The 17,383-nt window shown below is 33.4% G+C and overlaps 1 protein-coding gene across 3 annotated transcripts; it reads left to right on the plus strand.

Annotated features, from left to right (window-relative positions):
* The first annotated feature begins 52 nt into the window (after nucleotides 1-52).
* LOC110633623 (protein transport protein SEC24 A) lies at nucleotides 53-15,477 on the plus strand. 3 transcript variants are annotated; one of them, XM_058137287.1, is made up of 15 exons: nucleotides 53-370; nucleotides 2,266-2,311; nucleotides 2,556-3,661; nucleotides 3,793-3,931; nucleotides 5,492-5,682; nucleotides 9,771-9,878; nucleotides 10,004-10,207; nucleotides 10,927-11,158; nucleotides 11,692-11,841; nucleotides 12,015-12,171; nucleotides 12,612-12,739; nucleotides 12,827-13,149; nucleotides 13,232-13,417; nucleotides 14,116-14,356; nucleotides 15,057-15,477. In XM_058137287.1, exons 3-14 carry the CDS (start codon nucleotides 2,606-2,608, stop codon nucleotides 14,347-14,349), a joined length of 3,108 nt encoding a protein of 1,035 aa, XP_057993270.1. In that variant the 5' UTR covers nucleotides 53-370; nucleotides 2,266-2,311; nucleotides 2,556-2,605; the 3' UTR covers nucleotides 14,350-14,356; nucleotides 15,057-15,477. The 3 variants fall into 3 exon arrangements, with proteins under 3 accessions (XP_057993270.1, XP_057993271.1, XP_057993269.1); XM_058137288.1 differs by lacking the exon at nucleotides 2,266-2,311 and having other exon boundaries at nucleotides 15,035-15,477; XM_058137286.1 differs by lacking the exon at nucleotides 2,266-2,311.
* Nucleotides 15,478-17,383: the final 1,906 nt, after the last annotated feature.

Consider the following 17,383-nt stretch of genomic DNA (forward strand, 5'->3'; position numbering starts at 1 on the left):
AAAATGATACTTCAAAAACTCCCAATTTATACTAAAAAAAGGGTCGGATCCAACGACAACTCGGATACTGCCCCTAATCAACCGATCCATCTTTGCATTGTTTTTGGGTTCTGTCTCTCTTACTTTCTCTCTCTCTCAAAAATCTCTACTTCTCCTCCGTTTCTACGTTGATCGGATCTAGGGTTTCTAGACTCCATTTTCCGATCTAATCAATCCCGATTTTTCTCTCTAGCTTTTTTCGTTTTGTTCCCACTTCCATTTCCAGATCGAAGCTAGAACGAGATAATCAATTGTCGACATCATTTATTTGTTCTACTAATTCTTTTACATGGCCACCCAAAATTTTGTTCCTTACATGATCTTTGATCAGGTAATCACTAGAGCTAACTTGAATTGCTTGTTTGCTTTATTTGATTTTTGTTGTGTTAACTTCGATTTTTTTTTCTTCGATTTCAGTGCGTATGTTTTACTGACTCCATTTAGTTTGGTAGTTTTTGTTTGAATTTCAATGAATCTTTTGATCATTGCATTATGTATTTACTAACATAGTTACATGAGTTATGAGTTGAATGCTTATTTATGTATATTTTTTTTTGAATTTGAGTCACTACTATAAATTGGTCAACTGATCATTTAACGGTTTGGTTATTTTATTGTCTCTGCTGAATCAAGCAATTTATAACATGTAATGTTACTAATGTATGCTCCTTTGAGGTTACAGATATTCAGCTCGATTCAGATACCTCTTTTTTTACTTCCACTTGTTTTTTAGAGGGACAATGCATTGAACTTCATAGTTTGAATTTGGCTGCCCCCTTTTTTTGGGTCCAATATTTGCTTCCTGTCTTTCGGTGAAAGAAGGGGTGATGGGGTTGGGTTGAGGTGGTGTGGTAAGGGGATTGGGGCAGTTCTATAGTTTTCTTAGATGCAAATATTGACAACCTTAAGAAACGGGTTGGGGTGGGGGTGGGGGGGTGTGGTGGGTGTGTGGTGGGGGGAGTCAAAGTTAATGGCGCTGGTTTTGTGAAATCGCAGCTGAATTAGTTAGGTATCTTTTATTGATGTGCTCTCAAGTTAGAATTGCAGGAGTTGGCTTATTCCATCTTGGGGTTTTCATGAGTAGCTGCTGGATTTTTGTGCCATGTGGGAAGGAAGGAAATGGAAAAGCCTTTGGTGGATTGGGAACTATTTATTTTTGTTTATCTCTTTGAGGCAGAGTGGGCAGCTTGCAAATTGCCCAACGTTCTCTCTTTTTTTCCTTGTAAAATGATCTCGTTGTACTGGGAATCTGGGATTGTCGCTCACTTTGAGGTTTGAGCCCTTCGTTATCATGTTTGTTTATCCAACAACCTCAGGTTTTAGCTACCAAGTTGTATTATGATTGGTAACTATCCTGTTACATTGAGAGAGAGAGAGAGAGAGAGAGAGAGAGAGAGTTACTATTAGGGAAAGTAAAATTTGAAAATTTGATATTCCAGTTATTATTGACCCTTGAAAAAAATAAGCTCTCTTATTTGGGAACCAATGGGAAAGATATAGAGTCTCGAGTTGTTGAAAGTAAGTTAATGAAACAAAAAAATTCCTTATACTGGGAAAGGTATTTATATCTACTGATTAAATGTTTAACATAGGCTTATATTATATGCATTTCATTTACGATTATTGGTTTTGAAATGGGGGCCTGTAAACTGAAGTACTTAAAACTATTTTTCACTTAAAGCACAATACTGGCCTAGTAATTCCTTGCAAATTGCCAACTATTCATGGCATCATTGGAAATGCTTTATTGATGGTGCAGTAGTTTTTATTTTATTTTATTTTATTTATTAGAAGAGATCATGTAATGGCATATTTTGTTTTAGATCCTTTTGAAAAATTATGGAATGGAAACAAATAACTCGCATCAAACCACACACGACATTGATTGGTTATTCGTTTGTAAGTTGCATCAATGAGATAACTCAAGATTGGTATTTAAGCTTATATTGCTATATGCTTAAATTGTGGCCATTTTATATCTGAGAAGCATGAATTAAAATCAACCTATGAAATAAATTGTTATGTTAAAATTACATCATTATGTTGCTCGATGCATGTTATGTAACTAGGTGATTAGAGCATTGATAAAATTGGAACTATAATTTAAGGATCGATAAATTTACAAATTAAACCTTTTGATGTAATGAGTTAACAATTTTAGATAATCCTTCTGTTTTGATAGTGGAGAACCTTATCTTTGAAAATATTAATTTGTGAATTTTCCAGTTGAACTCTGTCATGCATGCGTGTGGAGTGCTGTTTGTCTTTGAAGGTAACTTTCTGAACAGGTTTTGGTTGTGCATGATATACATGTTTGTCTTCTGGTTTAGCATGATATCAACTGTGTGCATTTTGATTCTGTCAATGAATTTAATTGCTTCACCTTTTCATTTCTCCATAGCATGCTGGCATATCCTTCATGTGTAATCTTTGAACTATGCCCTGGGCTGCATTGTTATGTTATTTGTTAATTCTCAATTTTAAATTATTGCAACTTTCCTTGCTTGCCTTAGCAGGTTATGGAAGCATAGACGTACAACATTGACGAGGTTGTTTTTTGAAAGCCATGGGGACTGAAAATCCTGGTCGTCCAAATTTTCCTTTGGCAGCTTCCACCACACCATTTGCTGCTCCTCCTCCAACTATGACACCATTTTCATCATCTGGTCCTATGGTTGGATTAGAGGCCTCTGGCTTTAGAGCTACTCCACCAGCGGTTCCTCAAACTACAATACCTTCTACATTATCTGGGCCTGCAGGTGGCTCACAGACCCCTGATTTTAGACCTGCTCCTCCAGCATCATATGTGCCCTCTGCTGTTGGACCCTTCCAGCGTTTCCCAACGCCACAATATCCTACTACACCTCAAACTCAAACTCCATCAGCTGGAGCTCCTCCTATTGGGCAGCCATCATTTCAACCTCCTGGTCAGGTATCATCCCCACTTTTATATCGTCCACAGCCACCGCAGATGCCTTCTGTACCAATGGGATCTCCTCCTCCTTCAAATGTGAATGTTCCTCAATCTTCATCGGATTCATCATTTTTTACTGCCAGGCCCAATTTTCAGCCATCTTTTCCTCCAGCAGATCCGTCTTATCCTCCTTCTAGAGCCACGTTGCAGCCACCTTTACCTGGATATATAAAGCAATCGGCTGCAGTTTCACAAGCCCCTCCTATGCAGTCCCCTTTTCAAGCTCAACAAGGAAGTTACGTACCTCCTCCTCCAACGCAATCTTCCCCTTTTCCTTCTCACCAAGGAGGTTTTGGTCAACCTCCGCCAGTAGCTGCCTCTTTTGGCTTGCATTCAAGGGAGCAAATCCAACAGCCAGGCTCCGTACCTCCTATAGGTGGCATCCAAGGCTTATTGGAAGATTTCAGCTCACTTTCGATTGGGTCTATGCCAGGATCAATAGATCCAGGACTTGATCCAAAAGCATTGCCAAGGCCATTGGATGGTGATGTGGAGCCAACTCCATTACCTGAAGCATACTCTATGAATTGTGATCCTAGATATCTACGGCTTACAACTAGTGCTATACCAAATTCTCAGTCTTTGGTTTCAAGGTGGCATTTACCTCTTGGAGCAGTTGTTTGTCCTCTTGCAGAAGCTCCAGATGGGGTTAGTGTCTCTGCAATCAAAGTGAATTGACAGTTGACATGCTATAATTATAATTTATTTGAGAAGTATTTTCATCGGCATTGTTTTTTATTTTCATTGTCATTGTTGTTTTGCTCTTCTTTTGTACTCAGGAGGAGGTGCCAGTACTTAATTTTGTTTCAACTGGCATTATTCGTTGTAGAAGATGTCGTACGTATGTGAATCCATATGTAACCTTTACAGATGCTGGAAGAAAGTGGCGTTGCAACATCTGTTCTCTACTTAATGATGGTAAATCTAAATATCTTCTGATAAATGTAGATGTATGTAGGGGCCACAAAGAAAATCTATCTGCAATCAGGAGCCTTGAGTGTCTTCTGAGATTTTACTTATGGCTAATTGTGTATTTTTTTGCATGTGTTAAAAAATTGCAGCACTTGTGAAAAACATCTTTATGAGGAACTTAAAATTTTCTTGGCTGCTTATTAATTTTAATTGATGACGTAGGATCTTGCTTGGTGCTGTTTGAATCTTTGATCTTTCATTTGAAGTTTTTTTTTTTTTTTTTTTTTTCAATTCGTTTGTATAGCTGTAAAATGGAAAAGATGAAGCTAGTCATTTTCAACTCTTTGGAGTTGTCTGTTATTCAAGCTTATTGGCTTTACCTGCATTTAATAGCTTTTTGTATGATGATGTTTAGGCTTGTCGTTTGGTGTGTATATGGTTTCAATTTATGGTAGCAAAAATGTAAAATGCTATATATTCTTGACACTAACGATAGAAAAACTTTCCTTAGCTTAGATTGTGATAGCTCAGTATGTGTCATAGAATCCAATTTCACAATATCTCTTTACTTTTCTCCTTTATGTCACGTGGTCAACTTTACAGTATGTTTGTAAGGGTGGAAAGTGAGGGAAAGAAAGAGAGGAAAGAAAATAATGAGATATTCTCTGTTTTGCAAGATGAAGTAAAATGGAGAGAGAAAAATAAATGATGATGTTTAGGCTTGTGGTTTGGTGTGTATATGGTTTCAATTTATGGTAGCAAAATGTAAAATGCTATATATTCCTAACGATAGAAAAATTTTGGAAAGTGAGGGAAAGAAAGAGAGGAAAGAAAATAATGAGATATTCTCTGTTTTGCAAGATGAAGTAAAATGGAGAGAGAAAAATAAATGATGATGTTTAGGCTTGTGGTTTGGTGTGTATATGGTTTCAATTTATGGTAGCAAAAATGTAAAATGCTATATATTCTTGACACTAACGATAGAAAAACTTTCCTTAGCTTAGATTGTGATAGCTCAGTATGTGTCATAGACTCCAATTTCACAATATCTCTTTACTTTTCTCCTTTATGTCATGTGGTCAACTTTACAGTATGTTTGTAAGGGTGGAAAGTGAGGGAAAGAAAGAGAGGAAAGAAAATAATGAGATATTCTCTGTTTTGCAAGATGAAGTAAAATGGAGAGAGAAAAAATTGAGTGGAAAATGTATTGCAGGATCATCAAACAATTCTCCCTTTAAATTATAGAAAAGGTGGGTCCTTTCCACCATTCTTTTACTCCAAAGTCCAAACAGAGTGTTAGAAACTGGCTTTAGTACATTGGGACTGTTAAATAGTAACTTTGTTCTTTATGTCTTCTTATTTGGTCAGCTACTTCATTGGTTAAATATTTAGATGTGCTTTATTGATTTATATTCCCTTTTGTAAATTTCTTTAGTACTGTTTGGGCATGATACTGTTTCTTGAATCTCGTCAAGTTTGATGTGTGCTCAATATGTTTGTTATATTTCTAATGTCTTTATCTAGTTAAGAACAAAGTGCTGATCAAAATTTAACTATAATTTTTAGTTCCTGGTGAGTATTTTGCCCATTTAGATGCCACTGGTAGAAGAGTTGATTTGGATCAGCGACCTGAGCTTACAAAGGGTAGTGTGGAGTTTGTTGCACCAACTGAGTACATGGTGCGGCCTCCGATGCCACCATTATATTTCTTTCTCATTGATGTTTCAATATCGGCTGTTAGAAGTGGCATGATTGAGGTAAGTTCTTTTTGCTGAGTAGTAGTTCTGCACCAATCATCTAGCCTTCTACAACTACAATTTATATGTTCGGATGAAACATAGGTTAAAATCAACCCTGAAATGTGACTGTTGTTTCTGGTAAATTATTCTTGCATATTTATTAGAAGTAAGGGTATCGTTTGTATGGTTTGAAGCTAATTTTTATTGGTCATATGTAAGAGGTGCAAATAAATATAATTTGTTTTGTGGTTTTTAGAATGTGCATATTGTCAGTAACGGAGCTAGAAATTTTATTTAAGGGGGCCCATTTTAAATAATTATATGAAAATAAATACATATGTTTCGTTGTAAAAATAAAAATAATAAAGAATTGATTAACAATCTTTTCAAAGAATAATAGAAATACATATATTTCCTCTTATGAAGATTAAAATCACAATCTTTCTAAAAAATTAATAAAAATTTCTATTTTTTATATTGATAAATTTGTTATCAGCTCAAAATTTTTGAGCATTAACCATTTCTTTCAATTATCTCAACTTTGATATTAGGAAAAAAATTAGAAATTATAGAGAATTTGCATAAAACTAAATATCCATACTCAACTCAATTAAACCTTTATCCTAAAAATTTATTGGGGTCGGCTATATGGATTCTCTTTCTCCACTCTAAACGATTTTGGGTTAAATATTCGGAAATGTTTAATGCTTCTAGGTCATGTTGTACTAATCTCCTCCAAGTCAGCTTAGGTCTACTCCTTCTTTTCTTTCTATTCTCTAACCCAATGTGTTTTACTTGTCTAACTGGAGCCTCCGTATGTCTATGCTTCACATGACCAAACTACCTTAATCTCTTTTCTCTCAACTTATCCTCAATTGGCACCACTCCTATCTTTTCTTTAATACTCTCATTACGGACTTTATTTAGTCTAGTATGGCCACTCATCTACCTTAATATTCTTATCTCTGCAACTCTTATTTTAGACACATACGACTCCTTCATTGCCTAACATTCACTATCATATAACATGGCTGTTCGTATGGCTGTACGGTAAAATTTTTCTTTCAATTTATTGGGAATCTTGCGATCACATAAAACTCTCGTGGTCCGTCTCCACTTCAACCATCCGGCTTTAATCTTATGACTAACATCCTCCTCACATCCCCCATTTACTTGAAGGATTGAGCCGAGATATTTAAAGTGTTTGCTTTGGGGCAATACTACTCCATTCAAACTAACTTCTTCCCTATCACCAATTCAGGCATTCAGCCTTCACTGAACTTGCAATGCATGTATCTGTCTTCGTTCTACTTAACATAAAGCCCTTTTAACTCTAGAGTACTTCTTCAAAGCTCTAGCATTCTATCGACTCTTTCTTGCGTCTCATCTATCAGAATTATATCATCCGCAAACATCATGCACCAAGAGATACTCTCTTGTATATGTTTCGTCAATTCATCTAGAATTAATGTAAAAAGGTAAGGGCTTACAGCTGAACTTTGGTGTAATCTAACTGAGATAGGAAAATCTCTTGTGTCCCCTTCCACTGTGCGCACACTAGTAGTTGCAAGTTTAGTGAAGGCAGAACTGGTGAGACGCGAGAAAGAGTCGATACCCTCTATTAGGTGCATGATGTTTCAACACTTGTATGTACGTAATAGATACCCTCTTTTGTTCTAATATTCTTCATAAGATATCTCTTGGAACACTATCATAAGCCTTCTCCAAATCGATAAAAATCATGTATAGATCTTTTTTCACACCTCTATATTTTTTCATCAAACTTCTAATGAGAAAGATCGTTTCCATAGTTGAACAACCGGGCATGAAGCCAAATTGATTGGGAGAGATAGAAGTGTCTTGACATAGTCGATGTTCCACAAATCTCTCCCACAACTTCATAGTATGGCTTATGAGTTTAATTCCCCTATAGTTTGAGCAACTCTGTATGTCTCCCTTATTTTTCATAAAATTAAATATCCATATCTCTAAATTTTTTACTAACTCATTAAATTTTATTATTAAAGAAAATTCACCAAACTCAATAGAATGTTACAATGATTAAATAAGAGAAAGAGAAATGATATACTATAATTGATCTTTCGTTATTAATTTACCAAGAAATCTAAGCATTAAATAGAAATTTCTAATTTTGTTGTTCTAGAACATATTTGGTAGAATAATAGCTTTAAAAATCTGCGACATTAGAAATCCTCATTGATTTTTAGGGTTTGTTTGGTACAAAGTTAAAAAATTGGGGGTTAAGTATTGACCTTGTAAAATTTAAGGGAGTAATTATTAAGGGGGTAAAAGATAATTAATGGTATAATAATTAATGATATTTGGTATAAGGTTAAAAATTTGAGCTCACATGAAAATATATAAACATCTATTTTTATATTTTAATAACAAATATCAAAATTTTTTTTGGTAATATTATTTTTTATTTGTAAATAATTTAATTTAAAAATTTATTAGCTGTATTTTTATTATCTACTGTAACATTATTATGTTCTCTTTATCTTACCAACTTATATACATATAAACACAAACTGGACAACTTGATTAGGTCATAGCAATATGCATATTATATATACAAATTTCATTAGGTCATAGCAAGTAAAGGAAATTTGAAAATATATATATATATATATATATATATATATATATATATATAAAATTTTTTTACAACTCATAATGGAATAAACAAGATAGAAATCCATATTTTCACACCCAGAAAGTTTATAGTCTTGCTCATGTGATTGAAAAAAAAATCATACATTCTTATTGTTGTAGGAGACGAACAGTTTTTAGAGATGAAGGGATCAAAAAATAAAACAAGTTGAGAAGAAATAGGAAAGAGATATATAAATAATGTGTTTAGCTTTTGTTAATCTACCCACCTCAAGGTTAACATTTAACCCCTAAAAAGAGGTTAAATGTTAATAAGGTTAAAAATTAACCTATTCACTTTAAAGCATCGAAACATTATTAAAAATTACAAGGTTAATTATTAACCCTTATTAACCCCGTACCAAATGCACCCTTAGTGTAGATTTTTTTTTTTAAATTGTTTAGCTAAAACTCTAAACACATCGTTTATCTAAAAAGAAATGGTTTCTTAAGAATTGAAATAAATCTTCTATTGGGTTTTTAAGAATTGAAACAACTAAAACTCTAAACAAATCTTCTATTGGGGAAATTATTAAACTTATTAATAATTAGTGAAATTCACACTTACATACTCAGTTTTTAAGAATTGAAATAAATTATTTTTATTCTTTAAAAAAAATATAAAATTTAATCTTTTTATTACATTTTAATCCCTCACTTATGTTAAATAACTTTTATAGTCTATTTTTTAGGTAAAATAACATTTTAGTCTCTTATCTTTGATTTTCTTAGAAATTAAAAATTAATTTTACATGAAAATTCAAGTACTAAGATGTTATTTAAAGCAAAATCATGAAGATTAATTATATAATATTTTAATTGTATAAGTAGATTGTTATAAAATTAAAAATTGAGTACTACATTTCTTAAAAAAAAAGTTATAAATGTTAATTTTATTAAAAGTAAGGGAGCTTAAGGTAATTTAGCTTTTATTTTTGTTTAAAGGACTATTATACCCCTATTCTTTTTCAAAATCTCAGGAGGCCCAATGCCCCCCTTGGCCCCTTAGTGGCTCTGTCCCTGCATATTGTATAGTGTGATCATATTCTTATTGCAATAGTTGATGTGCCAGTTAGGCATGCTTTAAATAATATATGCAATTATGTCCTTATGTCTTGGCTTAATTGAACACACATAGTTGGGGGATAGTTTTAGCTGTGACTATTGCAACAAAATTGCAACAACCATATTAAGTCAAAAGTGGCATCTTTTTAGGAGGATTGCTTGATTATTTTTTATTATATTCTTTTGTAGATTCTTCTGATTGATCAAATCAAAAGGATTTGTTAGGTCTTGGACTCTTATTCTCTTCTTTTGAGGGATTAATTTTAATTTAATCCCAACATTACTTGTTACTAGGGCAGTGCGTGTTCAGCTGAAGTTGTATGCATAGCTTTGTTCATAATCTTATACTGACCTTTGAGTTCATGTAGGTTGTGGCCCAAACTATTAAGTCTTGTTTGGATGACTTACCTGGCTTCCCCAGAACGCAGATTGGGTTTATCACTTATGACAGCACAATACATTTTTATAACATGAAGGCAAGTGATGTATAATCATTGCAAGCTAGTGCTCTGAGATGCTTCATGCGTCTTTCCTCCATGTTAGCTAACAGTTTAGCTGAACAAGTTGTGTTGTTTTTTCCCCTTCTTCTCTTTTGGTGCAGTCATCATTGGTGCAGCCTCAGATGATGGTGGTTTCAGATTTGGATGACATATTTGTTCCATTGCCTGATGATCTCCTTGTTAATTTGTCCGAATCAAGAAGTGTTGTAGAGGCATTTCTAGATAGTTTACCATCCATGTTTCAGGACAATATGAATGTGGAATCTGCTTTTGGTCCAGCTTTAAAAGCAGCATTCATGGTTATGGTGTGTTTTTTTTATTTATTTATTTATTTTTTATTTTATTCTTTTAAACACTTGCTACTTTATTTATTCACTATTCAGTTAAATATTCATCATACCTGCAAATATAATGTCCTATCCAAAAATCCATTGGATCATTCATGTACCAGTCAATTACAATATAAGATGAAAGGAGAGAAAAATAAATAATTGAGTTATTATCAGACTTCTTTTATTGTTATTATTTTTTTCTGAGTGTTGAACTTTTTCTTGAAAATGTTTTCTTGAACAAGGGGTGGGAAACAATTTGTTAATGGTAGCAATAATCTAATGGTTTTAGAAGAAAATTATCTTTGAGTGGCTTTTTACTTTTATTTTTTTTTTCCCTCAGTGTTGAACTTTTTCTTGAAAATATTTGCTTGAACAAGGAGTGGGAAACAAGTTGGTAATGGTAGCAATAATCTAATGATTTTATAAGAAAATTATCTTTGAGTGGCTTTTATATACAACTACAGTCTACAGCCTACAGCTGCAACTCGACTAGACATTAGTGCAAACTGGTTGAAGCGGGCTCTTTCCACTCCTCTGCCCTTTCTTTATCTTTATAAGATATTCATTTATGGCATGTTTGTGTTTGCCTTTTGAGGCTAATGTAGTTGTTGCTTGCTATTCTTTTCTGAGATAGTTTAGTCATCCATCTCCTTTTTATTAACTCCTCTCTCCTTGTCTCTCTCTGTCTCCAGAGCCAACTTGGCGGAAAATTGTTGATTTTCCAGAATACCATGCCATCTATTGGTTTTGGCCGCTTAAAGTTGCGTGGGGATGATCTTCGTGTTTATGGAACAGATAAAGAACATGCTTTAAGAATACCAGAGGATCCATTCTATAAGCAAATGGCAGCTGATTTTACCAAGTACCAGATAGGAGTTAATGTATATGCGTTTAGTGACAAGTACACTGATTTAGCTTCCATAGGTACAACATTCACTTCAACTCAAATCATTTTTCTTCATTGGTGCTGTATTTTTCTTAAACTTTCCTCATATATTAGTTTAACATGACCAAAATTAAACCTCCCCATGGTTTCTTATCCTTCACTTTTTCAATATTTTCTGTGGAGAATTTTGAGATATGCTTTTGGGAGTTTATGTCTGGTGAATGTGGTCTCTAATTAGACTTGGACAGGATGACTTATGTGTCCTTAATGAGGTCTGCATATTGATGTTATCTTGATCTCTGCTTTCTGATGCTGCTTTTAGAATATTAAACTGAAGAAATTCTGAAGTATGGGTAGGGACTTTCAGATTTTTGTTTATTTGATGAGTCTTATACCTATGCTTATTGACTTTGAAAATGGAGACGCACATTCTTAATCTATGGCTATGTTGTTGGTCGTTTCTTCTTTCTGATCTTATCATTATTTGTTTATTTGCAAGTGACACTTTTAAACTTTTATGATGGTAAAGCGTCAATCATTGATATAAATTAGTTAATATCTCTCTTCATAGGGACTCTGGCTAAATATACTGGAGGACAGGTTTATTATTACCCAAGTTTTCAATCTGCTAATCATGGAGAGAAGTTGAGGCATGAGCTGGCTAGGGATCTTACAAGGGAAACTGCCTGGGAAGCTGTCATGCGAATAAGATGCGGGAAAGGTCTATCCATTTATATTTTTCCCTGAACATTCTGTATTTTAAATGGATGGCGTATGACCATGTGAAAGCATCTTCTTGTCATTGGCTACTCCTTTTCTCTATAAGTTTTTCTTTACTTCCTCTCCTAGATAGATGGGCAGCTGATTTTCTTTCCTTGTGCTCTGTATTTCCAGGGATTCGGTTTACATCTTATCATGGGAACTTCATGCTAAGGTCCACAGATTTACTAGCACTTCCAGCCGTTGATTGTGATAAAGCATATGCAATGCAGTTATCACTTGAAGAGACATTGTTGACAACTCAGACAGTTTACTTCCAAGTTGCTTTGCTGTATCCTTGAAACGTATAACAAAATTTCTACATCTCTGCCACATGCTCGTGTTTTTATAATGTGCTAGTGTTACTGTGTTAGTTATTAGTTTGAACTCCTCCATGCATAGTTCATAATCTAAATGAACTAGTAGTTGGTCACTCTAAAGTCTAAACATTTTTTTTCTTGTTTTTCCTTTTTAATTTGACATTATTTTTTTGCCGTCAAGTTGGCCAGAAAATTGAGAGATGATGTCTGTGGGATTGTTACAGTCATCTAAGTAATTCAGGGGTTTCCTTTTGCCGGAGTCTTGGGGGAAAAGACGATATTTCACCCTCCTTGCTTCTCTGACTTCGTGTATCAGTTTCACTTGGATGTTTCTTCTCAATCTAAATTGGTAGGCCAATTTATATGGAGCTACAGAACAACAGTGATTTAATGCTTTCTTAACCATCAAAAGATACACTGCATCTTGTGGAGAGAGGCGTATCAGAGTACACACAGCAGCAGCTCCAGTGGTTGCAGATTTGGGGGAGATGTATCGCCAGGCTGATACAGGTGCCATTGTTTCTTTGTTTTGTCGGTTAGGTAGGTCTGAACCCTATGCTAATGCTTACTCTGGATCCTGACCTTGATACAAACGTGATTTTTCTAATTAACTGAAATAATTTGTAGCAATTGAAAAAACGTTGTCCCATAAGTTGGAAGATGCACGAAACTCTGTACAGCTAAGGATTGTAAAAGCTTTAAGAGAATACCGCAATCTCTATGCTGTGCAGCATCGCTTGGGGGGACGGATGATATATCCTGAGTCTCTAAAGTTCTTGCCTTTGTATGGATTAGCACTTCGTAAATCAACACCTCTCCGCGGAGGGTATGCTGATGTTCAGCTTGATGAACGCTGTGCTGCGGGATTTACGATGATGGCATTACCTGTTAAGAAAATGATGAAACTTTTATATCCTAGCTTGATTCGGGTGGATGACCATCTTTTAAAGGTAAAAAAATTATCCTCCATCCCACAGTGATGATGCAGACGTTGTATAAAATTAATGATGCATCTCAATTTCGTGTGTGCAGCCTTTAGCCAAAGCTGATGAGTTCAAAAACATCACGAGGTTACCACTGACAATGGAGAGCTTAGATTCTAGAGGTCTTTATATATATGATGATGGTTTTCGCTTTGTTTTATGGTTTGGTAGAATGCTTTCACCTGATATAGCAATGACTCTACTTGGGCCAGATGCAGCAGCTGAGTTATCCAAGGTGTGTCATTGGATATCAAAAGCATCACATGCTCTATGCTCATTTCCAAAATCATTTTCGGCATGCTTTGGAGTTTGGGTGGAATGAAATTTAGTCTTAATCTATGGATAAGAAAGAAAGGAAAGCAAAAGTAAATTGTTTTAATTGCCATTTTCAAATGATATTTAATACTCATGCTTGAGGGAAAAGCATAGAATGGACAACTGATATTGTTATTTTTCAACACTTAAAATGCTGTTATAGCATGACCTTCTATTTAAATGAATCTTTAGGCATTTATGTTTCTCAGTTAGTCAACTGTCAAAAATGAGCTAGAATGGAGCGTCTTCTTTTGTCGGTTTTTATCTGTGAAGGCAAAGATTGGATGATTTTAGGTCTATAAAAGAAAATTCTGAAATTAAATCATTCATTCTTATTATGCATAACCCTTTATTTTTCTTAGGAAAAAAAAAATAAATAAAGGAAAGAAAAGATTTATCATCTGTTGGTGCTAGATGCCTTTTACTTGTAATAAATGAAGTTTGATTAAATTTCATTTTCTTGGTTGTCAAGGATTTTATTTTTATTATTTTACTTGAGATCCATATGCATGGTTATTGTTTCTAGATATTGTCATTACTGTTTTTCTCAGTTAAACAGATTTCCTTGCTACTTATTATGGGGCTGTAATTGACCTTCTATTGTGCTGAATTAATTAGGTTACACTCAGTGAGCGGGATACTGAAATGTCAAGGAAGTTAATGGAGATCCTTAAAAAATTAAGGGAGAGTGATCGATCATATTATCAGCTGTGCTATCTTGTAAGGCAAGGTGAGCAGCCCAGAGAAGGCTTCCTTGTCCTCACAAACCTGGTGGAGGATGCAATTGGGGGTACAAATGGATATGTTGATTGGATGCTGCTAATACATAGACAAGTCCAACAAAATGCATAATTGACAGGTACTCGCATTTTATTTCAATTTCATTGAGGATGCTTTTACAAAAGACTGTTGATATAATTTTTGCATCATTATATATTTGGTTTTAGATCAAGAAAATGCATGAAATTCTAGTAGCTGGGGTGCCTGGGGCAATTTCTTAAGCATGATCAGTTTTTAGCTCAGCATTGTTCTTAATGTGCAAGCTTTATACTCTTTCTGAAGCTTCTGTGCTCTTAATGACTTCTACTTCAAGAAAAATTGAGACTTCATTCTGGGTTTTAAATTTTTTAAATGGAACATGTTAATTTTGTGGGCTGGTTTCTTTTCCTTTATTTTCTAGGAAGCAAGTGGTTTTTGTTTCATTTTGTTTTGATTTTATCAGTGACCCAGTTGTTTCTAATGAGGATTGAGTTGATCATAGTTCTTTTATTATGGAAGGTTGTGTGGTTAGATTTTGTCTTATAAGATGGAAGGAACTTGGTCCTTTATTGTCATGTCCAGTTGTTAAACCTCCTACTCCTACCTTGGATTGTTTAAAAGTATCAAAAATTAAAGCTTCATTCATTTATTTGTGATGTTGATTTTTCATGTCATTTGCTGTTTCCAGAGTTCTTGCTCGGTAGAATCAGCTTAATGTTCAATGAGTTGCCAATGTTAATCCTGATGTGGAAATTATTTTGAGTTAATAGTTTTCTAGTTTTGGCATATTTCATTTGCAGGATTATTGTGTGGGCCCCATTTGTAGACTGACGAATATCACAAATAGTCTGAACTGGTCATGTGTTTCCTTCAAAATTGTGGGATGGTTGAGTCGAAGACAAGTTCTGAAACAACAATTTGTTTGGCACATCACAGGATTTAATAATTAGAGTGAGATGTACTTAGCAAATTAGCATGGTGCCGCAGTTTTTACCTGGGAAAGCCAAGCCGGATCAAATTTTTGTATCTGATAGCTCAATAATTATCAGCAATTCCTATAGTTGTGCTATATTCTTCTCTATTTTCAAAAATTTTGAACTTAAGTTAGGTATTTGTTTGCCTAGAGTGGTGTTATCCATTGCTTACAAAATTGTTGTCGTTTGCATATTGCTCTATTTACAGCAACAATTTAATCAGAAAAAGCAACTCTTTTGTGGTCAATTTGACACTTGAATAGGTTTACTCTCATGGATGCTAGAAGTTTCTTTTCCTTCCTATTGTTAGGATACAGAATAGACAAGGGTAATTAACTTCTCGTCAATTTATTCATCCACATTTTCAAATCGAATGATCCATCTATTATTATTATTATTCGCCCAATTTTGCTTCTAAAATTGTAGTTGAATTTTATATTTGGTCGTAAAATGAAAGTTAATGCAATGATAATTTTTTTAAAAAATTTTTATATTTAATATATTTGTTATTCTTGGGTTAGTGACTACTTACCATGCTAGACAAAATGTAACTACGGTTCTATTAAAGCTATGGCTTGGAGCTTTCTCTTTTTCCTAGTAGTTTGACGTTGCCGTTATTTCTTGCTCTAGATGCTAGAAATGATCGAACTTATTGTAGGAAAATTGCGGCTTCCTCTTCTCTCCCTCGTACCAGTTCTCCATGCCTAATTTCATTCTTCGATCGGCGCTCTCCTTCCCTTCTCTTGAGCCTCCTGGCTAGCCTATTAATAAAAAATTTAAAAAAATGGACAGAGACTAAAAATAAGTAAATAAATAAACGATGTACATAACAATCCGGACGAACCTCTTCCTCTTTTCTTCAAAAAATTATAGAATAGTCAATGATATTTACACTAACAAAAAATTAATTAATCTTTTTTTTTAGAGTAAACAGTTAATGATTCTTGAAATAATAAAAAGTGAATCTTATCAAATTGTGAATGAACACAGATCACCCATAATTTCTCCTTTCCTTCCTCCTGCAGAAGCCTAGAACTTTGTGCCGCCTACGGGCTACGACATACCGTTGCGATTATCTTCTCTTTCGCACTCGTATTCGAGGCTTGAGTTAAACCGTTTCCCGTTCGATTTCCAACTTTTAAAATTCGAAATAAAGCTCAATTTAGCATGTATTTATTCTAAATACAATGTTCAATTGAATTCATTTTAACTTTTGGTTGAATTTAGTTTATAAATTTTGATTTAAACTCAAATTAGTTTAATTTTTATTATTTAAATTACATGTGACATATTTAATATTAAATTAATTTTTATTTTTAATATTTTTATATTTTATAACTAAATAAATTAAAACATCAAAATATTATTTTTATTTTTTAATTATTATTAATTAAAATAAAAATATAAAAAAATATTTTTATATTTTCATATAATTAATTAAAAATAAAAATTATAATTATTATACTTAATTAAATTGAAAAATGAAAATACATTTTTTATTTTCATATAATTAATTAAAATTATAAATTATCATTATAATTAATTTTTATTATTTAAATTAAAAAATATTATTTTTATATTTTCATGTTTTAATTTAAAATTAGAAAATTATAATTAAATAAAATTAAAAATATGAAAATATTATGAGTTGTGCATTCTTTAATTTTGAACTAAATTAAATATAAATTGAAAGAGCAGAAAAATATAAGCATGTTAAAATTGGATTTTCATCTTTAGTTTCCGTGGAACTCTCTTACAATTCTAAAGAGCTATTCTGTAAAATAAAGGTTTCTTCTTGAATTAGTTACTTTAAGTTCCCAGGGTAAACTACTTCCCTGGAAGGCCATAAGAAAGGAAAACATTTTATCAGTATGTGAATTGGTAAACAATAGGGTGAAAGGATTTAAAATCCATTTTCATCTATCTTTAATGCAACCTTTCAAACATGGTAGACAAGGAAAAATAGGGGCGATTTTAACTTGGACAGCTTGGATTTTGATCTTCATGGAAAACGACTACACAGTAAACTCAAGAGCAATACATGACAAACAGAAGAAAGAATCTCCCAAAAAAACCTAAGCAAATTGCCTATTTATTTAGGCCCTTGAAGCTACACTTACACTAAATAGCCACAGAAATTTTTAAAATGTTTT

The sequence above is a fragment of the Hevea brasiliensis genome, chromosome 15, assembly GCF_030052815.1.
Source record: "Hevea brasiliensis isolate MT/VB/25A 57/8 chromosome 15, ASM3005281v1, whole genome shotgun sequence".
NCBI lineage: Eukaryota > Viridiplantae > Streptophyta > Magnoliopsida > Malpighiales > Euphorbiaceae > Hevea > Hevea brasiliensis.

Coding starts and splice junctions, on each gene's coding strand:
- LOC110633623 (XM_058137287.1), top strand. CDS start 2,606: ATGGGGACTGAAAATCCTGGTCGTCCAAATTTTCCTTTGGCAGCTTCC. Junction 5,683..9,770: donor TTAGAAGTGGCATGATTGAG/GTAAGTTCTTTT, acceptor GAGTTCATGTAG/GTTGTGGCCCAAACTATTAA. Junction 13,150..13,231: donor TGGATGACCATCTTTTAAAG/GTAAAAAAATTA, acceptor TCGTGTGTGCAG/CCTTTAGCCAAAGCTGATGA.